This window comes from Mustela lutreola, chromosome 5 (genome assembly GCF_030435805.1).
Source record: "Mustela lutreola isolate mMusLut2 chromosome 5, mMusLut2.pri, whole genome shotgun sequence".
NCBI lineage: Eukaryota > Metazoa > Chordata > Mammalia > Carnivora > Mustelidae > Mustela > Mustela lutreola.
In genome coordinates, this window is record NC_081294.1 from 64,585,281 (window position 1) to 64,611,151 (window position 25,871).

Genomic DNA, 25,871 nt, shown 5'->3' on the forward strand with positions numbered 1-25,871 from the left:
GAGGCGAGTGGTGGTTGCTAGGTTTGGTGGCGGGGGTGGAAATGGGGAGCTATTAATCAATTGGAACAAAATTTCAGTTTTAAGATGAGTAAGTTCTGGACATTTAATGTACAGCACGTTGATAATGTTAGTAATACTCTCTTGTACTCGGAAGTTGCTATGACAGTAGAGCTTTAATGTTCTCACCATAACAACAACAATGATAATTATGCAAGGTAAAGGATGTGTTAACTAACCTTATTATGGCAAACATTTCATAATATATGTATATATCAAAATATTACATTATACATCTTTTTAAAAAAGATTTTATTTATTTGAGAGAGAGAGCGCGCGAGAGCATAAGCAGGGGGGAGGGGCAGAGGCAGAGGGAGAAGCAGACTCCCTGCTGAGCAGGGATCCTGATGCAGGGTTCCTTCCCAGCACTCTGAGGTCTTGACCTGAGCCCAAGGCAGACGCTTAACCGACTGAGCCACCCAGGCACCCCAAAATATCACATCTTAAACGTATACAACGTTATATGTCAATATCTCAATAAATATATGTCTGTATCTCAATAAATCTGGAAAAATAAAATAAGACAACTCAGCCAGAAAAAAAGAAGAGGAAAATACACACACATACTAGTTTTTGAAAAAGACGCCATCCTTTTGGAAGCCTTGGGTAAACAGAATATTTCAAGACAGATCCAGGATGACCAAATAACACTACTCATTAAGAAAAGCAGCTTCAGAGCTTCCATCTGTGTTGTCAGATAAGGTCAGGGTACTTTTCAAGTATACTCTTATTACACAACCAGGGACTCTGTGTTTCCTGAATTTCAGGCAGGATGGCTGATGAGAAAGATATATATAATCTGAACACTGTTGTACCCCTAAAGTCCTATCACTTTTTTTTTTTTTTTTTTAAGAGAGAGAGAATGTGCGCTCAAACTGGGGAGGGAGGGGCAAAGGGAGGGAGAGAGAATCGTAAGCAAGCCTCATGCTCAGCACAGAGCCTGATACAGGGCTTGATATCATGCCCCTAACCTGAGCCAAAATCAAGAATTGGAGGCATTAGCTGACTGAGTGACCCAAGTGCCCCTATCTCTGTTGTTATGCTTGAAAGTTACTAATATTAATCACTTATCATAAATTCTGCAACAGAAATAGAATTTAAATTTTTTTTTCCAATTAGTTCAAATATCCATGGAAGAATATTACTTATGGCAGATGGCAACCACCCATTACTTCTGCCTAGCCGAAGAAGATAGGGCCATTCAATTTGTTCCTCCCATTCCCTTCCCACAATTTGAAAGTGCAGCAAACTATCTCTTCCCGTTCCCCAAGCTGAGAACTTGTCTGAAAGTTGCTGAACCACTGACTTGAATGAGCCCCTGCTGTTGGGTGTGAAGGAAGAGAGAAAAGAGCTAGTTGATGCTGAGATAGGGTCATCAAGCATGTAAATTCTCCATGTGTGAGTCGACTAGAGAGCGCAGAAGATCACTGAGGCTTAAGGCTCTTGCTGGCACTCCCCAAGAAGCCCTTCCAGACAAGGACCCCCCCAAAACAAAAGGCTATATATTAAATTACCCCTGGCAGGGGCCGGAGGGGATGTCTGGGAGAAAGAAGTTGATACCGACTTCTTTGTTGGGAAGTGCGCAAGGCAGGCTCCAGAGAGCAACTGTGCCCAGTCCAAGTAAGACTGCTGGCATATGGACTCCTGACACACTGAGAGAACTGCTACTGACGTAGCAACAACCAGCAGAGAGAGAACAAACAACTCTGGACAGTCTTGCAGAGAACACTCTCTCTCCTCCTCCTCATCCCTGCCTGGGAGAAAACAAGAGCCACGGAGGAAGAAGGAGCTATTACCACTCCCTCCACTAATCCACTTATAACCACAATTCCAGTCCACTGGCACCAGGAGAATGGGAAGAGCTATGAATTAAATATGAGATTAAAGATTTTAAATGGGCCTGACTAAGACATAATACTTAGAATAAGACTGCATTGGTTACTGAAAGTGACTTCATAGATAAAGGACCAAAGTAGGATATTCTTTTTTTTTTTTTTTCAAGATTTTATTTATTTATTTATTTATTAGAGAGACCACAGGGGAGGGACAGAAGGGGAGGGAGAGGGACAAGCAGATGCTGAGTTGAGTGCAGAGCCCCACGTGGGGCTAGAGCCCATGACCCGGAGATCATGACCCAAGTCAAACTCAAGAGTTGGGGGGCGCCTGGGTGGCTCAGTGGGTTAGACTCTGCCTTCAGCTCAGGACGTGATCCCAAGGTTCTGAGATCAAGCCCCACATTCGGCTCTCTGCTCAGCAGGGAGCCTGCTTCCTTCTCTCTCTCTCTCTCTCTCTCTCTCTGCCTGCTTCTCTGCCTACTTGTGATCTCTGTCTGTCAAATAAATAAATAAATAAAATCTTTTAAAAAATTTTAAAAAATCAAGAGTTGGGCACTTAACCCACTGAGCCACCCAGGTGCCCCCAGAGTAGGATATTCTTAGGGGAATTCACTGTCAGAGAGCAAGAGGATTTCTAGGGACAGTGGTAATGGTTATTGGAGAAACAATAAAATCGTTCATATTTATATCTCACAAGTTAAGATATTTCAAAGCGGTTATTGTCATATTTTATTAGTTTACTAGTTTATTATCAGTTTACTAGTTTACTGTTTGTCTCCCTTATAAACTATAATCACCATAAATCAGAGACCACGTCTACCTTGTTCACCACTGTATCCCTTGAGTACAGCATATGTGCTCGACAAATTGTTAAATGAAGATTCCTTATCTTTTAAAGCTAGAAACTGAAATGTCTCTAGAATAAACCGTGTGATGTCTTGCATTTACTTTAAAATAATTCAGGAAGGTGGGGATGAGAGAGTGGGTGAGAATATAAGTGGAATAAGATTGTACATTCTTGAAGCTGGATGTTGGACACAGAGGGTTCACTATAATCTTCTCTCTCCTTTTTTTTTTTTTTTAATTTATTTATTTGACAGAGAGAGATCACAAGTAGGCAGAGAGGCAGGCAGAGAGAGAGAGGAGGAAGCAGGCTCCCTGCTGAGCAGAGAGCCCGATGCGGGACTCGATCCAGGGACGCGAGATCATGACCTGAGCCGAAGGCAGTGGCTTAACCCACTGAGCCACCCAGGTGCCCCTTCTCTCTACTTTTTTTAAAAAAATATATTTCATTTATTTATTTGACATAGAGAGAGAGAGAGAGGGAACACAAGCAGGAGGAGCAACAGAGGGAGAGGGAGAAACAAGCTCCCCTCTATGCAGGGAGCCTGACGTGGCACTTGATCCTAGAATCCTGGATCACGACCTGAGCCAAAGGCAGACACTTAACCAAAACAGCCGCCCAGATATCCCTTCTCTCACCATTTTAGAAAAAGTTTTTAAATTGTGGGAAAATCACAACTCACGTTCTTAATTTTAGATTTTTTTCTCAACATAATACAAAAACATACAAATTTACATAAAAGTTAAAATAAACATCTATATAACTACCATGAAGATTTGACAATGTTAACATTTTATTATATTTGCTTTATCCATATTTAACCATCTACACATTCACCTATCTTATTTTAGATGCATTTCAAAGTAACTTGCAGACATCAGTATACTTCATCCCTTCACTATAGCATATATATCGTAGAGTTCAAAATTTTTTCCATGTCTCTTTTTTTTCAGGTAAAATTTACTTACAGTGAAATAATATATTTACTATGTATAAATATAACACATAACTTACAAATATATATATATATATATTATTTTTCTTTTTAAAAGTTTATAGTATTGTTTGTGTTCCCCTAAAATTCATATGCTAAAACTCTAACCCCCAATGTGATGGTTTTTGGAGATGGGATCTTTGAGAGATAATTAAGGTTAGATTAGACATGGAGATGGGGCCCTCATGCTGGGTTTAGTGGCTTTATAAAGAAGAGATTTCTCTCCCTCCCCCTTTCTCTCTCCCTTCTTCCCTCTCTCCCCTCTTTTTCCCTCTCTTTCTCCCTGTATGCACCCACTGGGGAAAGACCATGTGAGGATATAACAAGAAATCTGCAATCCAAAGAGAGAGGAACCAAACCAGCCAGCACCTTGATCTTGGACTTCCCAGCCTCCACAACTGTGAGAAAATAAGCTCCTCTTGTTCAGTTAACCCAGACCATGTCATTTTGTTATGGCAGCCTAAGCCAACTAAGACTTACAGCTAGACATAGTGTTATTAGGAACCCACTAAAGGCGGTTTGATTACATACTCTCTTAAAGATCATTTTGGCTGGGTCGCCTGGGTGGCTCAGTGGATAAAGCCTCTGCTTTTGGCTCTGGTCATGATCCCAGGGTCCTGCGATGGAGCCCTGTATCGGGCTCTCTGCTCGGCAGGGAGCCTGCTTCTCGCCCCCCTCTGCCTGCCTCTCTGCCTACTTATGATCTCTCTCTGTCAAATAAATAAATAAAATCTTTTTTAAAAAATCACTTTGGCTGGGGCGCCTGGGTGGCTCAGTTGGTTGGACGATTGCCTTCAGTTCAGGTCATGATCCTGGAGTCCTGGAATCAAGTCCCGCATCAGGCTTCCAGCTCCATGGGGAGTCTGCTTCTCCCTCTGACCTTCTCCTCGCTCATGCTCTCTCTCACTGTCTCTCTCTCAAATAAATAAATAAAATCTTTTAAAAAAATCACTTTGGCTGAATGTGGAAAAAGGAATGAAAGAGAGCAAGAATAGATTCAGGAAGACAAGATATGAGGCTGCTATAGTAGACTGGGCCAGAGTTGATCTCTTAGTTTGCCGAAAGTCCTAAGAGTAGAGGCCAAAAGAAGTGAAGGGGTGCAAAAAATATTTAGGAGATAAAAAGAGACAGGACTTGTTGGTGAGAAAGAAGTAGAAGTCAAGCATAATGCTCAGATTTCTCACTTGAGCATTTGCGGGCTGGTGGTACCATCATGCAATGAGATGGGGAACAAAGAAGAAGAAGCAGGTTTTTTTGAGGGGACAGGGGTTTGGTTGTCAATTTGAGTTGCCTGTGAGATTTGATACACATTTGGATATATTCATCTAGAGCTTTGAGAACAGGCCTGAGATAAACCTAGGGAGTCATCGGCATGAAAATTATCATTTAAAGCCCCAAGAATAGCTGACATTGCGTAGGGCAAGGTGTGTGCGGGTGGCCTATGTCAGACCTCTGAGGAACATCAAGATTTAAGGAGTGAGTAGTGGAGCAGGAGTCATCTAAGGAGACTAAAAAGAAGTGGTAAGAGAGATGCAGAGTCACAGACAGTGTTTCAAAAAAAAGGGAGTTAAGGGTACCTGGGTGGCTCAGTCCGTAAAGTGTCTGCCTTCTGCTCAGGTCATGATCCCGGAGTCCAAGGATCGAGGATGTATCCGGCTTCGGGCTCTGCAGGGAGTAGTCTTCTCCCTCTGACCCTCTCCCCTCTCATACTCTCTCTCACTCTCTTTCTTTCTAATAAATAAAACTTTGAAGAAGAAAAAAGAAACAGGGAGTTAAATAAACCAAATGTCTAATGGCATTTGGTGAAGACAATTTAATGAAGCCCTTCACAAAAGGGATGATTTCAGTCATTTGACCAGAACTTGAAATCCATTGGCCGTGGACTCCTCACCCATCAAAGCTGTGATTTTCAGTGCATGGTCCCCAGAACAGCAGCATCAGTGTTACCTGGGAAATTTCAGAAACACAAATTCAGAGCCTCATACCTCCTACCCCAGATTTAGAAACTCTGGAGTGAGGCCTAGCAATTGGTGTTTGAGCAAGTCTCCTTCGTGATTGTGATGCTCTCTAAAGTTTGAGAATCACTGCCCTAGACACTGCTTAGGTAGCACATGACAAGCATTCCTTGGAGAACCAAACCCTCTTCAGGTAAATACAATTTCCCATTGAATCTGTCAACACATATTATCAAGTTGCTGGTGCATGAGCCACAGGATTTTTGTCAATACCCCACATTTCTTGTAACACAGATCCTATCTTGATTTTAATTTTGGTAACCTACAACTAGCCAACTACCTACCACTTCACCCTCTATGGGGTATATCCTTCTTTTTATCTTTATAGCTTTGCTCATTCTTAACACCTTATTATTCCAGATGTGTGCCACCTCATGGCTTCCCTTTGTGCCTTTTTTCAAGTTTCTGACCCTGCTACCAACTGTACAAGTGTCTAGATCTTACAGTGTAAATTCCTGAGTGACACAGATTGTTGGTGAAACTGCCAATTGGTACAACTTAGGAGTAATTTGGCATCATTTATCCAAACAGCAGAAACATCACCTTTGACCCACTAATTCTAATTCCACTCTAGGAATTTATCCTACAGACCAACTGCACATGTGCATAAGGAAGTGGGGCCTCTGTGCCCCACCTGGCCACAAGCCAGGCCATCAACCCTCAGTCAGTCAGTCCGGAGGCCAAGTCCCACCCCTGGGACGCGGGCTCAGTCAGAGGCCTGTTCACACCTCACTTCACACTTGGGTCGGTTGGAAACAGGTGGGGAAGCCCTCGCAGCCTTAGCGTCACGCAGGCATACCCGCAACACTGGCCCAAGCTGGCTGCGACTTGATTTTCTCTCTCTCTTTTTTTACTCCCCGGGAAGGGAGGGCGAGTGCCCCCGACGAGACCTGCGCCCGCCTCCTTGACCCGGCCGCCAGCCGCCTGCCGCGGGGGTTGGGGACGGAGTGGGGGCAGGCTCAGGAGGGGCGGGGCCGGCCGGCGGGGGCGGGGCTCGGAGCGGGAAGGGGCGGGGCCGGCGGGGTGATGGCTCCGGTTGTCGCCGCCGCCGCCGCCGCCGCTGCCGCCGCCGCCTCAGCAGCGGGAGCCGAAGTCGCCGACGCTGCCGCCGCCACCCCGGTCGCCAGCGGCCCGCGCGCTGCCTCGGCTAGGGCCCGTAGCCATGGAGGACTTCATCGTGATCTCGGACGACAGCGGCTCCGAGAGTTCCGGGGGGGCCCGCTCGGGCAGGGCACGGAGGCTCCGCCGGGCCCTGTCCCGGACCCCCGGCGCGCTGCCCCGCCGGACTGTGGTGAGTGAGCGAGCCGCCGCTCGCCAAGCCCCACCGCGGCGGGGGTGCCGCCTCCCAACCCCGGCTTGGCCCGTTGTCCCCTGCGCCCCCGCCTCCCGCCCCTTGGTGCCTCACAGCTGCAGCCGCTTCCCGCCTCCCCGCCCGCCGGCCTCTCCCGCCCGGAGCAGCGCGGCGGGCCAGGGCCGCGGCCGCCGGGCCTCCCGGGCTCCCCGCTCCAGCCACAGCGGGCCGGGGCTGGCGACGGCGGCCGAGCACATGGACGGCGTCTGGTGTGCCTGCGGCTGAGGGTGCGGGAACCCGCTGCAAGAGGCGGCCTCAGGCCGGGCCGCGGGCTCCCCCGGACACAGGGTTGGGGGCGGGGAGCTGAGGGGACGCGGTCCTGGGGGCTGTCCCGGATCTCGAGGCAGGGCCGCGGGAGCGTGTAATTGTTGGGCCTGTTGTGAGTACAGATGTGTGCAGGGAGGTAACAGGAGCCTGGGCTGGGAGAGAGGGAAGCGCGGGCCTGAGCCTGAGCCAGATGGTGGCCGGGCTCCAGGGCCTGGCAGCCGAGCGAGGGGCCCGATTTTGGAGCTGTGCAAGAGGGCGATTTATTTCGCTTAGCAAACATTTACCAACCTCTAAAGGAATAGGGAGGGAAATACCTTGCACTGTTTCACCTCGAGCCCCTTAGTCTTTGTCCTTCTTCCTGAGACGATGAATGAAATATCTATGGTCCCTGCCTTTCTCGAATCCTCCACAGATATTTACTGAACCCCTAATGTGGGCTCCATGTGCTAGGCGCCGGGGATACAAAGGAGAACACAACATCCGTGGTCCCTCTCATGGAAGGTGATAGATTCAACAAGTGACTATTGAGTCTTCAAGGGATGGGAGGTGGACAGGCTTTCTCTCTATCAGAAGACTCTCAACCTCAGATTTAAGCGGTCTTCCCAGCCTCCTATGGCCACACCCCAGAAATAAAAGAATTCTGACGCTGCTGTTATTTGTACAGATCTGTAACCAAGACTTTAAGGAAGACATCTTTCTTCGTATGCAAATACTCCTTCAAGCCAAATCTCCTAGCTTCTCCTCCAATCCCAACTAGTTTGCAGTCCGTAAGTCTCCACTGCGAGCCCCTTCTGTGTCTCAGGTATAATGCTATTCGCACTAGGTGGTCATTACAAAATGGAGGGCATGCAAAACCAATTATCTTAGAGTCCTGTGTAGCCATGGCTGAAGCATGAAGGATTTCTCAGTAAATCTCAGGTAAGAATTTAGATGAGATGGACAGACAAGATTTTCAAAGTAGAAGTGAGCCCACTTGGTAAGTTAATGGCGGTGTGTAGGACATAATAGAGCCACAGTAAATGTTTGTTGGATGAAAGAATGGTTGAAGGAAGAGAAGAGAGAGAACATGTTTGATTAAGTGAGAGCAAGTACAAGGGTTGGAGCAGGCTTGACGTAAAAGGGATGCTGCATTCATTTTGGACCTCAGAGGAGGGGACTCTGGAACTCTCGAGGAAGGTCAGGACTGGAGAGATTTGGTAATCATCCAGATAGAAAAGAGCACTGAGGGCTGAATTGTGACTGAGATCAGCAAGGAAGAGACTAAAGGGAGAAAAAACGGTGGAGGGAAAAAATACTACAGAATAACTTGTAACTGCCTTTCCTCCTAGTTCTTCCTCTTTCCTATTGCTCCTTCTCTCTATCCCCCTTTACACTTTGTCAGTCTACCAGCTCCTTTTCTTCCCAGGTACTGTCCAGCTTCCCTCATCATGGCCCATCTCCCTTCAAGTGCATAGATGTCATCCTTATCCCATTCTGTGGTGTCTCTTGTGGCCCTTCATACACACATACACGGGTACACTCTCAAACTGCTCCCCTCCCCTGTAACTACCCAACCAAGCATTTTGACCTTGAGCCTTTTGAATAGTACCCACTGTAAATCTTGCTTCTCCATATTTTTACTCCAATTTTCTTAAAAACACCAGGCTCGTTCTCATTTTATTGTTCTTGCAAATTAAATAGAGCAGTGGGATAGTCATGTAAGCAATCAGAGGCATTAAGAGACTTGCAAGGTTAAAGCCTAAAGCTCCTTTTTCTAACTTTCCCTGAAGGCCTTCAGGTCAGATAGACCTCTTCTTCTTCTTTTTAAAGATTTTATTTATTTATTTGACAGACAGCGAGAAAGAGAATAAATATAAGCAGGGGGAGTGGGAGAGGGAGGAGCAGGTTTCCCTGGGATCATGACCTGAGCTGAAGGCAGACCCTTAACGACTGAGCCACCCAGGTGCCCCCAGAGAGACCTCTTCAAATCAAGATCTTCCATATAGCAGCTGGGAGAACTTCGACAATTTCTGTCACCTCTCTCAGCTTTTGCATTTGAGAATGTTGATACCTGGCAGGACCATTAGAAGGTTTTCAATGAGGCAATACAAGGAAAATGCCTAGTTATCAGTGGTAGCTTTTGCTACACTTTGTGTTATTTCTCAATCAAGCCTGACCTTCTCAAGCTTGACAGGCAATGAAATAAACAAGTTTTATTTATCTTTTTTACAAATATTGACTGAGAAAACAACTTGCTTGAACTCAGGAAATCAGAAAATCATCTCCAGTACTGTAGTTAACATTTCTGAACCCATGGTTCTAAACCTGGGCTCTAGTCTTCATTAAGTTTATGAAGTGTGTCTGTGTTTTCCATAATACTTAATTGCTTTTTGTTTCCCATCTAAAAACCAGAACATAGGTAATTTTTGTTGACCTAATTATGAAAAGTTTAGGAATGTATGTAGAAGAAAATTAAAATTGCCATTATTCTCACCATCCAAAGATCACCAGGGTTGACATTTTGAAGTCTGTCTGTCCAAACTTACCTGTAAATGCCTGTGTACATTCATACATAATGCCATGTGTCTTCCCCATACATTGTTTTTGCAAAAATGAAATTTTGCTCTACATGTGGGGTTTTCTTTTAAGATTTTATTTACAAAGTTTTACAGAGAAGGAGAGAGCAGGGGAAGGAGAAGAGGGAGAGGGAGAGCATTGCAAGCAGACTCCACTTTGAACGAGAAGCCCAACACAGGGCTCCATCTCAGGACCCTGAGACCATGACCTGAGCCAAAACCAAGAGATGGATGCTTATCCAACTGAGCGACCCTGGTGCCCCTACACGTGGGGTTGTTCAGCTTGCCCTTTTTTTTTTTTCTAAGATTTTTTTTTTTTAAATTTGACAGAGATCACAAGTAGGCAGAGAGGCAGGCAGAGAGAGAGAGGAGGAAGCAGGCTCCCTGCTGAGCAGAGAGCCCGATGCAGGACTCAATCCCAGGACCTGAGATCATGACCTGAGCTGAAGGCAGCGGCTTAACCCACTGAGCCACCCAGGCGCCCCAGCTTGCCTTTTAATATACTTTTTATCTCTTGCTGCACCAATACATATGTGCCTCCCCAATATTTTTTTTTAACATGGAGGAACTTTTTTATGAAGATTTATTTATTTGAGAGAGAAAGAGAACATGAGCAGGGGGAGGAGCAGAGGGGCGAGTAGTCTCCCTGCTGAGCAGGGAGCCCAACAGGGGCTTGATCCCAGGACCCTGAGATCATGACCTGAGCCATCCAGGTGCCCCTCCTCTGAAATATTGTTAATGTATTTCATTGTACAGATTTATAATCATATTTATAACCTCCTATTAAAGGATATCATGCTAAAAAAAAAAAAAAAGGATATCATGCTGACATTCTAAATTTTCTGTGTCCTAATACAGTATAAAGTCCCTCATAAGTAATCTTTGTACCCTTGTTCATTTGCTTGTTTAGGATAAGTTCCTCTTAGAAGTGAAAGTGTGAAGTCAAGAGGTATGCCCCCTTTGAGAGCTTTTGATACACATTGCCAAATTTCCTACAGAAATTATGCACCAATTATATTCTCACCATACCCTTTTCTCTACTATCTAGTCACCCCAGATATTGTCAATTTTGGGGGTAAATATTTACTGAACATTTATTATATGCCAGGCACTTGTAGGTGCTAAGAATACAGATGTGAATAAAACCAAGTCCCTGGCTTTGTGGAGGTTCTATTTTAGTGAGGGGAAGTCAAACAATAAATAATCACATAAATGTAATTTCAGACAATATGCAAAGCATTAGAAAGGAAAATAGGCATTTTTGTTCTTTTAATTGTTTTAATTGTTCATTTTTGTTCTTGCTGATATGATAGCCAAATTCTTTGAGCTGTTATGGTTTTAATTTTTTTCTTTGGATGTAAGTCATTCTTTCAGTAAATACTTATTGAGCACATGCTCTGACCCCGGGGACCAGAGGTAAACAAGATAACAAGGGACCTACATTCTAGTGGGGAAATATAAATAATAAACAACTGTTAAATAGTGAACAATGTAATAGTAACTTGGGTGGGGTTGGGAACGTTTTGATGTGTTTTCAAAGAAGACCTCTCTCTGAAGAGTTAATATTTGATCTGAGAACAAAATGACAGAACAGATTTGTTATGGGAAGTTCTAAGGGAATAAGGTAGCAGGAAAGGGTGCAGCTAAAGCAAAGACTTAGAAGTAGAAATGACATGACCAGTTATAGGAATCAAAAGACCAGTGGGGCTTGAATGGTTGCACAACAGAGTCCTAAGAGATGAGAAATAGGTGGACTAGGTCATTTGGGGTCATGTAGACCATAATAAGGAGTTCAGATTTTATCCTTATATAATAAGAAATCTTTGAAGGGTTTCAAGGCACTGGAATGACATGATCTGATTCATATTTTTAAAAGGTGACTTTAGCTACTGTGAGAAGATAGGACTCTAAGGCAAGGTGATCATAAAATGGGAATCATTTTGAAAATGAAGCGGGTGCTGACTGGAGGGAAGGTCAAGCAACAGGTAAAAACTGGAACTTCCCCAAACAAACCAGAAGTATAATCATGTTCCTGTAAGAGGACCAAGGTGGAATCAGTGAAATCATTTTTAGAGGTTGCTGTAATAGTCCATACCAAAAATAATTGTAGCTTGGAATAGAGTGGGCTGGGTTACTGGAAGTATTTAGTAGATATTTAGGAAGTAAAATCAAGTCCTGAGAACTTGGATGGAGATAGTGAAAGAAAGGGAGGAATCAAGAATGATACCCTGGTTTTGACCTGAACCACTGGATGCATGTTGTTGTCATTAACAGAAATGAAGGAAGACTTGAGGAGGAACAGGATTGGAAGAAAGATTCAAGAGTTCTGGTTTGAAAGTGTTAAAAGTTAAGATGCTTATGGAATAGCCAGCTGGAGATGAAAGGTATATTATTGAGTTTGGAGACCAGGGGAGAAGTTCTGACGTGGGACACAATTTGGTGTCATTGGCACATAGACTGTAATAAAATCATTGATCTGGGTGAGATCACCTAGGCTAAGAATCTACAAGAGGAAGAACATCTGGACCCAGTGGTAGGACACACCACAGTGTCTGCCTCAGGTAAAGGCAAGGGAAGGAGGAGCAGCTAGTGAGGTTGGAGATCAGAGTGTGTGCTCTGCACATAGTAGAGCTGCAAAGCTCTATCGCCAGCAGACATGTTGGAGATATAGATATATATATATTGATATATATATATATATAGATATATAGATATAGATATATGCATACACATACATACACACATGGCGGTGGAGATGGTGTGTGCGTGTGAAAATTACCTGCTCTCTTTTTGGGGTGTTATTTGTACATTTTCCTTACATATTAAAGACTTTTTATGGGTTAACTTGGGTCCTCCAAAAAGATAATGTTGAAGTTCTAACCACCACTACAGAAATGTAACCTTATTTGGAAATGGGGTAGTTGTAGATGTTATAATTCAAGATGAGATCATACAGTGTAGGGTGGGCCCTTAATCCAATATGACTGCTGCCCTTATGAGAAGACATGAAGACAGGGGAAGAACACCATGTGACGGTGAAAACAAAGATGGGAGTTGCAACTGCAAATGAAGGGATGCCAAGGATTGCTGGTGGCACCGGAAGCCAAGAGAAAGGCTTGGAACAGATTCTCCCCTAGCAACTTCGAGGGAGTGTGGTATTGCATACAGCTTGATTTTTACTTTTAAGCCTCCAGAACTGTGAGAGGAAAAATTTCTGTTTTAAGCTAGTTTGCAGTAATTTGTGCTAGGAAAATAATACAGCTCCCTGTGTCATACACATTGCTTCCCCCCGCCCGACTTTTGACTTCTTTTTGGTTCTTCACAGAAGTTATATATTTTTTAAGGCTTTATTTATTCATCAGGGAGAGAGAGCACAAGCAGGGAGAGTGGTAGGCAGAGGGAGAAGCAGGCTCCCTGCTGAGCAAGGAGCCCAATACTCGACTAGATCCGAGGACCCTGGGATCATGACCTGAGCAAAAGGCAGATGCTTAACCAACAGAGCCACACCTAGGCATCCCTTTATAGAAGTTTTAAGTTCTTATGTAGTCAGTCTTATCACTTTTTTCCTTCAAAAGGCTTTTTTCTTAAGATTATAAAGGTATTTTTACATTTAATTTATTAATCCACCTAGAATTAGTTTCAAAAAAGAGAGAGAACAGTAATCTAATAGTTTTCTTTTCAAATGGTTAGCTATTTGTCCCAACATTGTTTATTGGATTTTTTACTCTGTCTACTCAGTGGTTCGAAATATTACCTTTATCAAATGGTAAATTTTTATATATTTTATATCTATTTTTGGACCTTCTCTTCTGGCCTTGGTACATGCTACTTTATTTTTAAAATATTATTTATTTATTTATTTATTTATTTGGCAGAGGGAGAGGAATATAAGCAGGGGGAGTGTTAGAGGGAGAAGCAGGCTTCCTGCTGAGCAGAGAGCCCAATGTGGGGCTCGATGTGAGGCTCCATCCCAGGATCCTGGGATCATGACCTGAGCTGAAGACAGACATTTAACAACTGAGCCACCCAGGTGCCCCAGTGCTACTTTAATAATAAGCAGAAGAGGGGCTTAGAAAACCTGGCTAGCTCAGTGAACAGAGCACATGACTCTTGATCTCAGGGTTAATAGTAATAATAATAATAATAAATAGAAAAAACTCTTCATTGTTCTTTTTAGAATTTTTTTGACTAGTTTTTATATATTTACTCTGTCAGATAACTTTAAAGTCCTTTTGTCAACTTCCAAACAATTTCTACTTCTAAAATTGGGATTACACTAAATTGAGAAATCCATAGTTTGTGGTGTTTTACTTAATGAAGTTTTACACTTTTATGTATATATTTGTGCATCTTTTATGGGTTTTTTTTTTTTGTCTGTTTGTTTTATGTTTAGAGAGATCTTTGTTGTCTTGAGATTACTTTCCTTTTATTTCCTTATTATTGTTCCTTTACCATCTCATTCTTAACATTTAGGTCTTTAATTCATCTGAAATGTTTTAGATGGTGTGAAGTATACTCACCATTTTCCACCTACTGTATTACCATATTTCTAAGATAGCACCAAATCTAAGATTTGCTGTCAACTTAAGATAAACAGCTTTTCAGGAAAAAAGAAACTAACACATGAAATGTGAGAGCAACTCTTAGATGTACCCTGATTTTAGATGTATGGGGGAAACATTCTAGATGTTAGAGTTTATAATATATGGTATTAATCAATTGTCTGAGAATAATTTCTCAAATAATTATCTTTTCTCCACTTATTTGAAACACATATTTTAAAAAGATTTATTTAGGGGCTCCTGGATGGCTTAGTTGTTAAATGCCTGCCTTCGGCTCCAGTCATGGTAACAGCATCCTGGGGTCGAGCCCCTAATCAGGCTCCCTCCTCAACAGGAAGCCTGCTTCTCCCTCTCCCACTCCTCGTTCTTGTGTTCCCTCTCTTGCTGTCTCTCTCTGTCAAGTAAATAAATAAAATCTTTTTTATAAATGATTTATTTATTTATTTTAGAGAGAGCGAGCATGTGAGCGAGCAGGGGGTGGAATAAGTGGGGTGGGGTAGAAGGATAGAGAGAATCCTGAAGTCGACTCCCTGCTGAGCCTGCAACCCAACTCAGGGTTTGACCTAAGCCAAAACCAACTCAGGGCTCAACCAACTGCACCACCCAGGCAACCCCTGAAACATATTTTTAACACCAAATTATTTTACACACTTGTGTCTGTTTCTTGGGGGGTTTTTTGTGTGTGTGTAAGTTTTATTGATTTGTCTATTCTCAGTGACAGAATTTTAATGTTTTATTTTTGTAGTTTGATAATATTTTTTGTTATCTAATAGAGCAATTACTTCTCCTTATTTTTTTTACCCAAAATTTCTTGGCGATTTTGCCCATTTAGTCCTCCAAAAGAATTTTACAATCAGTTTGTCAAGGATTACATTAGATCAGGGTTTCTTTGGGTCAGATAATTCTTTTCTGTGGGAGGCTGTCCTGTGCACTGTGGAATGTTTAGTAGGATCTTTGGTCTCTGCCCACTAGATGCCAGCCAGCAGCGGCCCTTCCCTCCCCTCACTTGTGACAACCAAAAATGTCTCCAGACACTGCTGAATGTCTCCTGGAGGGCAAAATTGCCACTGGTTCAGAACCACTACATTAGATTCAGAAGTTAACTAGGAAAGAACTAATATCCTTTTAATACTGTCTTCCTAATTAGAAACATGATTTAACTTTTATTTTATGGGGTTTACTTTTTGGCAATCAGTAAAACTTTCTTTGAATCCTGTGCCTTTCTTTTCCTGGAGCTAATGTTTTGATTCTGAATGACTGGTTGCCTCTTAGGGTTGAACATGTTAATCACGGTGAGCCTCACATAGTAAGAATAGCTGGCATTTATGCCAGGCAGCATGTTAATTAAGTACTTTGCATGGATTATCTCATGTAATCTTCACTGCAGCCCCATAAGGTTGATAGTGTTGTTACCCCTATTTGATAGATGAAGAATCTGAGGCAGGCGACCAGGTGCTAACTGGTAGAGATGGTTTACCACGGCTACTCTCAATCTTAAAAATCCTGGAGTGAGCTTGCAAACCTCTTACCAGATTTCCAAAGGTACATCCTCTGGAGATGCTAGAAATAAATGGATAGTTGAAAAAAGGGAATTACAAAATATAATTCTATTCTTTAAATGTGTCATTTAAGAATAGACCCATTGGGGTTTGTTTGTTTGTTTGTTTTAATTTTATTTATTTATTTATTTGACACACAGAGAAAGATCATAAGTAGGCAGAGAGGCAGGCAGAGAGAGAGGGGGAGCAGGCTCCATGCTGAGCAGAGAGCCCAACACAGGACTGGATCCCAGGACCCTGAGATCATGACCTAAGCCAAAGGCAGAGGTTTAATCCACTGAGCCACCCAGGCACCCACCATTGGGGTTTTTTAATCCAAAATTGTTTTTTAAAACTCTATCATCTACTTGAAAATATTTTTTTAAATTGTCATCTTTTTCTCAGTCTCTTCCCCCTAAATAATAAGTTCACTGTTGGACACATCCATATCCCCAGCAAGTAGCTTAATGCCTTGAACAGAGTAGGTGCTCAGTAACTGTTCAAGGAGAAATAGAATTCTTTTTTTTTTTTTTTTAAGATTTTATTTATTTATTTGACAGACAGAGATTACAAGTAGGCAGAGAGGCAGGCAGAGAGAGAGAGGAGGAAGCAGGCTCCCTGCTGAGCAGAGAGCCCGATGCGGGACTCGATCCCAGGACCCCGAGATCATGACCTGAGCCAAAGGCAGCAGCTCAACCCACTGAGCCACCCAGGCGCCCAGAAACAGAATTCTTATTACTGGTTTTCTGAGGAATCTTTTTCTCCTGGTAAGTTTTGTTACAGTTATATCAAAATAACCTTCTGTAATGGGAAAGCCAAAGGATAAATATGGAACCTATCCCAGGCTAATTTTTTCCCCAGACTAATAAAGATTTTTTGAACAAAAAAAATGTATATGTCTAGAGTAAAAGGCAAAGTTCACCTACATTTTGAATTTAAAACATCAAATGCCAAACTAATTCAAATCCTAAATCAGGGTCAGGTCCCACACAAGCCTGAAGATCACTTCCCCCATTCTCCATTAACAGCTTTATTAAGATATAATGCCATACCTTACATAAAAATCACCCATAAAATTCCCTGAGTTGTTTAAGCCTTACCACTGTCTAATTTTAGAACATTTTCCTTACTCCAGAAAGAAACCCTATATTCGCCAAGGTTCTCTTTGTTTTTGTTTGTTTTAAGGTACTCAATCATATCATTTGAAAAATAAAATTTCCCCATTTTAAATTATAAAAGGTATTTTTAAAATTTTAAATATATGTAAAAAAATTTCAGGGTATCAGAAAAAAAACTCCCCCATCCACTGTTACTCCAGAGATAACTGTTTTTGTGTATTGTTCCAGAAAATTTCTCTCTGTGTACACAAAAATACATAAATGTCTTTTTTTCCTAATAAAGTTACACTAATTTTTTTATGTCTAAATATATTTTAGGCATTAAAAAATACATAGGTTTTAGTACATTGGAGCACCTGGTAAGTTAAGCATCTAACTTCGGCTTAGGTCATGATCTCAGGGTCCTACGATAGAGCCCCCTGTTGGGCTCCCTGCTGAGCAGGGAGTCTACTTGTCCCTCTCCTTCTGCCCTTCCCGCCGTTCGTGCTCTCTCCCTCTCAAATAAATAAAATCTTTACAAAGTGGGGGGTGCTCCTGGGTTTCACAGTTGGTTAAGTGGCTGCCTTAGGCGCACGTCATGATCTCAGGTTCCTGGGATCCAGCCCATATGAGGATCCCTGCTCAGGAGGAAGTCCGTTTATCCCTCTCTCTCTCTGCCCCTCCGCCCTGCTCGCACTTACTTCTGTCTCTCTCAAATAAACAATTAAAATCTTCAAAAATATAAAGTAAAAGGGACACCTGCGTGGCTCAGTTATTAAACATCTGCTTTTGACTCAGGTCATGATCCCAGGGTCCTGGGATTGAGTCCTGCTTTGGGCTCCCTGCTCAGCAGGAGCCTGCTTCTCCCTCTGCCTGCAGCTCCCCCTGCTTGTGCTCTCTCTCTTTCTCTGACAAATAAATAAAATCTTCAATAAATAAATAAATAAATTTAAAAAATATTAGTATCTCACTCAGACTACTGCCCATTTTGCTTACAGTGGTATTCCTAGTGTTTAATATGATACTTGACACATAGTATTCATTTAATAAATATTTTATGAGCTTCCTGTTATCTAATATTCTAAAAAATACCATAATTTATGGGACCAGCCTCTTACTGATTTTAATTTTTTTGCTATTATAGACTATGATGTGATAAGCTCTCTACATGTTTGTAGGACAAGTTCCTTACAGCAGAATTTTGGAGTTAAAGAGTAGTATGTATTTATAATTTTAATGTATACCATTTTTGTGGATATCGTGTCATTCTTTGTGGGATTCTTTTTTTTTTTTTTTTTTTTTAAGATTCTTATTTATTTATTTATTTGACAGAGAGAGAGAGAGAGATCGCAAGTAGGCAGAGAGGCAGGCAGAGAGAGAGAGGAAGGGAGCCACCCAGGCGCCCCACTTTGTGGGATTCTAATATCAGAACCCACAACTATGTTTGCAGAACTCCCACCTTTAGAGATATAGTCTGTTTCTTTCTAAAGAAGCTGAAATGCCAGATACATTCTCATGCTTCAGCCTCAGACACCAGTCAGACATACTTACTCCAAATTTTAAATTAGAGATTGGTGATGAGAAGAAGCAGAGTCAGTGCACTCCATTTTGGGTAGGTGGCATCAGCAATGACATATAGCAGTTATAAAGGTTCTGGTGGCAGGGTACAACACTGTGCTGCTGGCCATACAAGCCGGGGTGTTTATGCCCAGTGACCGTGATAATGGGGTATTCAGTTGTGCAGCATGGTTCAGAGTACCAGATTTTGGCTATGTAGATTCCAAGCTTAATTTTTAGGCTCTTGTCTGGATTCTAAGTTCTACCCATTATCCTCTAATAAGTTCCTTTTGTGGTTAAATTAGAGGGTGATTTGTTTTGTTTTATGCTTGCAACCAAAATCACTGATTGATATATAGCCATCAAATTACACTTCCAAAAGTTTATAACGTATATTCTTATACAAACTGTATATGAAAATACCTATTTTCTTATACTGTGGCCAACCTCGATATTATCAAACTAATTAGATTTGTGCCAAATCTAATAGTCTAACATTTTAATCATCTAGAATTACGCGGAAAGAAAAAACTCTTCCCAATCAAGAGATTGTTCTCTTAATCCTCATACTGATTTCCAGTTGTTCAAGATATGTTGAAGCCAATCTAGTTGTGTTCAAGGGAGGAGGCAAGCCCAGGGTCCCTTCCACTAATCTGCCATCTAAACTCCTCCCACTCTTAATTGATTTTTAGATATTGAACTAGTCTTATGTACTTAGGAAAGACACATGACTTATAGGGAAACAATAGTAAGATATTCTAATAACTTCTCACTAGCAATCCAGGAGAAAATGGAACATCTTTAAAATAAATAAAGAGGGATGCCTAGGCAGCTCAGTCAGTTAAGCATCTGCCTTTAACTGAGGTCATGATTCAGAGGTCCTGGGATTGATTCCCACATCAGTCTCCCTGCTCAGAGGGGAGCCTGCTTCTCCCTCTCTCTCTGCTGCTCACTCTGCTTATTCTCTGTCTGTCAAATAAATAAATAAAAAACTTTAAAAATAAAAAGACAAATTTTAAAAAATACATGAAACAGAAGAAAATGAAAACACAACAGTACAAAACCTTTGGGATGCAGCAAAGGCAGTCATAAGAGGGAAGTATATAGCTCTATAGGCTATAGTATATAGCTCTATAGAAGCAAGAAAAGTCACCAGCACATAGCCTAACCTTACACCTAAAGGACCTGGGAAAGAAACAGCAAATAAAGCTTAAAACCAGAAGAAGAAGGGAAGTAATAAAGATTAGAGCAGAAATAAATGATATCGAAACCCAAAACAAACAAAAACCACAGTAGAACAGATCAACAAAACTAGGAGTTGGTTTTTTGAAAGAATTAATAAAATTGATAAACCCCTAGCCAGACATATCAAAAAGAAAACACAAAGGACCCAAATAAAATCATGAATGAAAAAGAAGAGATCACAACCAACACCACAGAAATACAAACAATAATAAGGTGATATTATGAGCAATTTTATACCAATAAATTGGACAATCTGGAAGAAATGGATAAATTCCTAGAAACATATAAACCACTAAACTGAAACAGGAAAAAATAGAAAATTTGAACAGACCCATAACCAGCAAAGAAATTGTGTCAGTAACCAAATATCACCCAACAAACTAGAGTCCAGGGCCAGACAGCTTCCTAGGGGTATTCTACCAAACATTTAAAGAATTAATACCTATTCTTCTAAAACTGTTCCTAAAAATGAAGTGGAAGGGGGGGCACCTGAGTGGCTCAGTGGGTTAAGCCTGTGCCTTCGGCTCGGGTCGTGGTCTCAGGGTCCCGGGATTGAGCCCCACGTCAGGCTCTCTCCTCTGCGGGAGGCCTGCTTCCCCCTCTCTCTCTGCCTGCCTCTCTGCCTACTTGTGATTTCTCTCTGTCAAATAAATAAATAAAATCTTAAAAAAAAAATGAAGTGGAAGGAAAACTTCCAAATTCATTCCATGAGGAATAGTTCCAAAACCAGACAAAGGCCCTACTAAAAAGGAGAATTAGAGACCAATACCCCTGACAAACATCAATGCAGAAATTCTCAATAAGATACTAGCTAATCAAATCCAAATGTACATTAGAAGAATTATTCACAATCCTGTGTGATTTATTCTTGGACTACAGGGGAGGCTCAGTATCTGCAAATCAATCAAAGTGATATACCACATTAATAAAAGAAAGGATAAAACAATATGATCCTCTCAGATACAGAAAAAGCATTTGCCAAAATATAACATCCTTTCTTGGTAAAAGCCCTCAAGAAAGTAGGGATGGAAGGAACATACCTTAACATCATAAGGCCACATATAAAAGACTCACAGCGATATCATCCTAAGTGGGGAAAAACTGAGCTTTTCCCCTAAGGTTAGGAACATGACAGAGCCGTCCCGTCTCACCACTGTTTTTCAGCAGCCTACTGGAAGTCTTAGCTTCAACAGTCAGACAACGAAAATAAATAAAAAGCATCCAGATTGGGACGCCTGGGTGGCTCAGTTGGTTAAGCGGCTGCCTTCGGCTGAGGTAATAATCCCAGCATCCTGGGATCAAGTTCCGAATCAGGCCCCTTGCTCAGCAGGGAGCCTGCTTCTCCCTCTGCCTCTGCTGTCCCTCTGCCTGCCTGTGCGTTCTCTCTCTCTCTCTGATAAATAAATAAATAAAATCTTTAAAAAGGGGGGGGGGCATCCAGATTGGCAAGGAAGAAGTCAAACTTTCACTCTTCACAGACAACATGATATTCTATGCAGAAAACCTGAAATACTCCACCCAAAGATTGATAGAACTGATACATGAATTCAGTAAAATATAAAATAAATATATAGAAATCTGTTGCATTTGTATATATTAATAATGAAGCAACAGAAAGAGAAATTAAGGAATCCATCCCATTTACAATTGCACCAAAACAAGAGAATACCTAGTAATAAACCTAACAAAGGAAGTAAAAGTCCTATACTCTGAAAACCATAGAACACTATGAAAGAAATTGAAGAAGACCCAAAGAAATAGAAAAACATTCCGTAGTCATGGATTAGAAGAAGAAATATTGTTAAAATGTCTATACTACCCAAAGCAATCTACAAATTCAGTTCAATCCCCATCAAAATAGTGCCAGCATTTTTCACGGAGCTAGAATAAACAAGTCTAAAATTGGTATGGAACCACAGAAGACCCCAAAAGAAAACCAAAGCTGGAGGCATCACAGTTCTGAACTTCAGCTATATTACAAATCTCTAGCCATCAAGACAGAATGGTACCAACACAAAAACAGATACCTAGGTTAATGGAACAGAATAGAGAACCCAGAAATGGACCCATAACCATATGGTCAACTATTCTTTGACAAAGCAAGAAAGAATATCCAGTGGAAAAAAAAGACAGTCTCTTCAACGAATGGTGTTGGGAAAGATGGACAGGAACTTGCAGAAGAGTGAAACTGGACTACTTTCTTATGCCATACACAAAAATAAATTTAAAATGGATGAAGACTTAAATGTGAGACAGGAATCCATCAAACTTCTAGAAGAGAGCACAGGCAGCAACCTCTTTGACCTCAGCCATAGCAGCTTCTTACAAGACGCATCTCTGGAGGCAAGGGAAACAAAAGCAAAAATAAACTATTGGGACTTCATCAAGATAAAAAGCTTCTGCACAGAGAAGGAAAGAATTAGCAAAACTAAAAGGCAATCTGTGGATTGGGAGAAGATATTTGCAATTGGCATATCAGATAAAGGGCTAAAATCCAAAATCTATAAAAACTTTATCACACTCAACACCCCAAAAACAAATAATTGAGTTTAAGAAATGTGCAAAAGACATGAAAATAAATGTTATTTTGTATTATAAGATGTATTTCTATACATCTCTTATAAGACTATAAGATGTATATGCACAATGGAATATTACTCATCCTTCGAGAAGAATGAAATCTTGCCATTTATACGGGCATGGATGGAACCAGAGTGTATTATGTTAACTGAGAAAAGTCAGTTGGAGAAAGACATATACCATAGAATTTCATCATATGTGGAATTTATGAACCAAAAGAAATGAACATGGGGGAAGGGAAGGAAAAATAGAATAAGTTAAAAACAGAGAGGGAGGCAAACCATAAGAGATTGTTAACTGTAGAGAACCTGCAGTGGCATGTTACTCGCTTGTCTTAAGAGTGCATCCCAGAGAAACTGTCAGTGGAGAGACCTCTCCAGAAAACAAAGGAATTGGCTGGTACCATTTCCCTCCCCTGCCCCTCAACATAAACACAGAGCCACATGGAAGAACCAGAGCAGTGCCAGCACTCACTACGCAACTTGCTTACAACAAGCCCCACCCACACACACACTCCAGTGGAACCACCACTTCCAGTCAAGCTTGGCTCACTCCCAGCACAGTGGGCTCCCTCCCCAGGAAGACTGGGCCAAACCCCTCTTTACAGTGTGTCTCCCAACTCAGAAGTTTTGCAGAGCCTCAGTTTTGGTGCCAGTGGTGACAGGTCTTATCTCACAAACAGACCAGAGCACACCTAGCTAAAATGAGCCATATTCAGGCCACGGACAAAACACTGCCCACTACAGGCAAAGAGAGCCCCTGCAGATGACTGGCCTGAAGGATAAAGTGGCCAGGATAAAACAGCAGAGCATATACAGCGCATGGTAAAGACAATCCCAGAAGCCCCAGGCCCTGGAGAACAGAGGACCACTACATGGCAGGACACTACAGCACCTCTTCTTCTTAAGGCTATTATCTTCAGGAGACATAGGTCCTTACAGGAGTTATAACTGCCTTACCTAATACACAGACACAGGCACAGAGACTTAGATAAAACGAGAAGACATTCATCCCAAATGAAAGAACAGAACAAGGACAAGGCCATTGCCAAAGTTCTAAGTGAAACAGATAAAATCAACATGCCTGATAGAGAATTTAAAGTAATGATCATAACGATACTCACTGGACTTGAGATTGGAAGACATGACTGAGACCCTTAACACAGAGATAAGGAATAACATAGCAGAGATAAAAGGCTCAATAAATTAAATGAGAAACATTCTTCATAGAATAAGCAATAGGTTGGAAAAAGCAGAGGAAAGAATTAATTACCTAGAAGATAGAGTGATGGAAAGTAATCAAGCTGAACAAAAGAGAGGAAAAAAAGAATTATGCAAAATGAGAACAGACTTAGGGAACTCAGTGACTTCATCAAACATAATAACATATTATAGCAGTCCCTGAAGAAGAGAGATGGAAAAGGGACAGAAAATTTTTTGAAGAAATAATAGCTGAAGAAATAGCTATCCTAATCTGAGAAGGGAAACAGATATCCAGATCCAGGAGGCATAGAGAATACCCAACAGGATCAACAAAAGCAGATCCAAAGCAAGACATATTGTAATTAAATTGGCAAAATAAAGTGATAAAAAACTTTAAAATCAGCGAGACAAAAGAAGACAGTAACTTACATGGGAAAAATCCATAAGGTTAGTAGGGGATTTTTTAGCAGAAACTTTCCAAACCAGAAGGGTGTGGCATGATAATATTCAAAGTGCTGAATGGGAAAAATGTGTGGTCAAGAATACTCTACCCAGAAAGACTATCAATCAGAATAGAAGGAGAGACCAATCATTTCCCAGACAAATAAAAACTAAAGGAATTCATGACCACTAAGCCAGCCCTGCAAGAAATATTAAAGGAGACTCTGAGTAGAAAGGAAGGACCAAAAATGACAGTGTAAAGGTAGGAAACACAAAAGCAGTAAAAATGAACATTTCTGTAAAAAAATCACATAACTCACCCAACATAGGAGCACCCAGATACATAGAACAGTAAGTTACAGAGGTAAAGGAACTAATCAATAATAATACAATAATAGTAGGGTACTTTAATACCCCACTTAGATCATTAGGCAGATCATCTAGACAGAAAATCAACAAGGAAATAATGACTTTGAATGACATACTGGAACAGATGGATTTAACAGGTATATTCAGAACATTCCATCCTAAAACAGCAGAATACACATTCTTTTCAAGTGCACACAGAACATTCTCCAGAATATATCACATATTAGCCCACAAAACAAACCTCAGCAAATTCAAAAAGATTGAAGTTATACCATGCATCTTTTCTCACCACAACACTATGAAACTAGGAGTCATCCACAAGAAAAAAATCTGGAAAGACCACAAATACATGGAGGCTAAACAACATGCTGCTAAACAATGAATGGGTTAACCTGGAAATCAAAGGAGAAATTAAAAAGTACATGGAAACAAGTGAAAGTGAAAACACAGTGGTCCAAAACCTCTGGGACGTTGCAAAAGTGTCTCTAAGAGGGAATTAGCAATACATGACTACATCAAGAAGCAAGGAAAAAATGAAATAAATAACCCAACTTTATACTATGGCAGCTAGAAAAAGAAGAACAAACAAAATCCAAAACCAGCAGAAGGAAGAAAACAATAAAGGTTAGAGCAGAAATAAGTGATGCAGAAACTAAAACAAAACAAAGCACAACCAGTAGAACAGATCAGTGAAACTAGGAGCTGGTTCTTTGAAAAAAATCAATAAAATTGATAGAACTCTAGTGCCAGCTTATAAAGAAGAGAAGAAAAATCACTCAAACAAAATCGTAAATTAGAAGTAACACTGCAGAAATAAAATTACAGGAGAATATTATGAAAAACTATACGCCAACAAATTAGACAACCTAGAAGAAATGGATAAATTCCTAGAAACCTGTAACCTATATGCAAAACCCAAAACTGAAGCAGAAATAAATAGAAAACTTGAACAGACTTGATAACCAGCAAAGAAGTTAAATCAATAAACGAAAAACTCCTAAAAAAAAAAAAAAAAAAAACAAAACACACACACACACACACACACACACACAAAAGTTCAGGACCAGGTGGCTTCATTTCAGATGCCAATTGTGAGTAGTTGGGCCCTCGTTCCCACCATTCTGTCCAACTTGGCTATAAATTGGGGGTTCCCATGACTCTTTTTCTTAGTTTTGATAATAGCAGCTCACAGAACTCAGGGAAACACTTTACTTACTATTACCACTTTATTATAAAGGATGCAAATGAACAGCCAGATGAAGAGGGACATAGGGCAAGGTCCAGAAGGGTGCTAAGTGCAGGAGCTTCTGTCCCCCCTGGAGTTTGGGGTACACCTCCCTACTGGTACATAGATGCATCCAC

General features: G+C 41.4%; 1 protein-coding gene and 1 long non-coding RNA gene across 3 annotated transcripts in view; one reads left to right on the forward strand and one right to left on the reverse strand.

The window, feature by feature from the left end:
• Window positions 1-5,502: 5,502 nt before the first annotated feature.
• Window positions 5,503-6,672, reverse strand: LOC131831362 (uncharacterized). Its single transcript, XR_009353617.1, has 2 exons — window positions 6,545-6,672; window positions 5,503-5,677 (listed from the first exon to the last, which is right to left on the reverse strand). It is a non-coding gene; the product is annotated as an uncharacterized LOC131831362 (long non-coding RNA).
• Window positions 6,673-6,775: 103 nt separating this feature from the next.
• SIMC1 (SUMO interacting motifs containing 1) overlaps window positions 6,776-25,871 on the forward strand; it is a 71,549-nt gene continuing 52,453 nt past the window's right edge. The window contains exon 1 of one of the 2 annotated variants that reach the window (XM_059174354.1): window positions 6,776-7,036. In XM_059174354.1, coding sequence (XP_059030337.1) covers window positions 6,908-7,036 — 129 coding nt within the window. In that variant the 5' untranslated portion in view covers window positions 6,776-6,907. The remainder of the gene's footprint in view (window positions 7,037-25,871) is intronic. The other variant, XM_059174355.1, reaches the window with a different exon arrangement.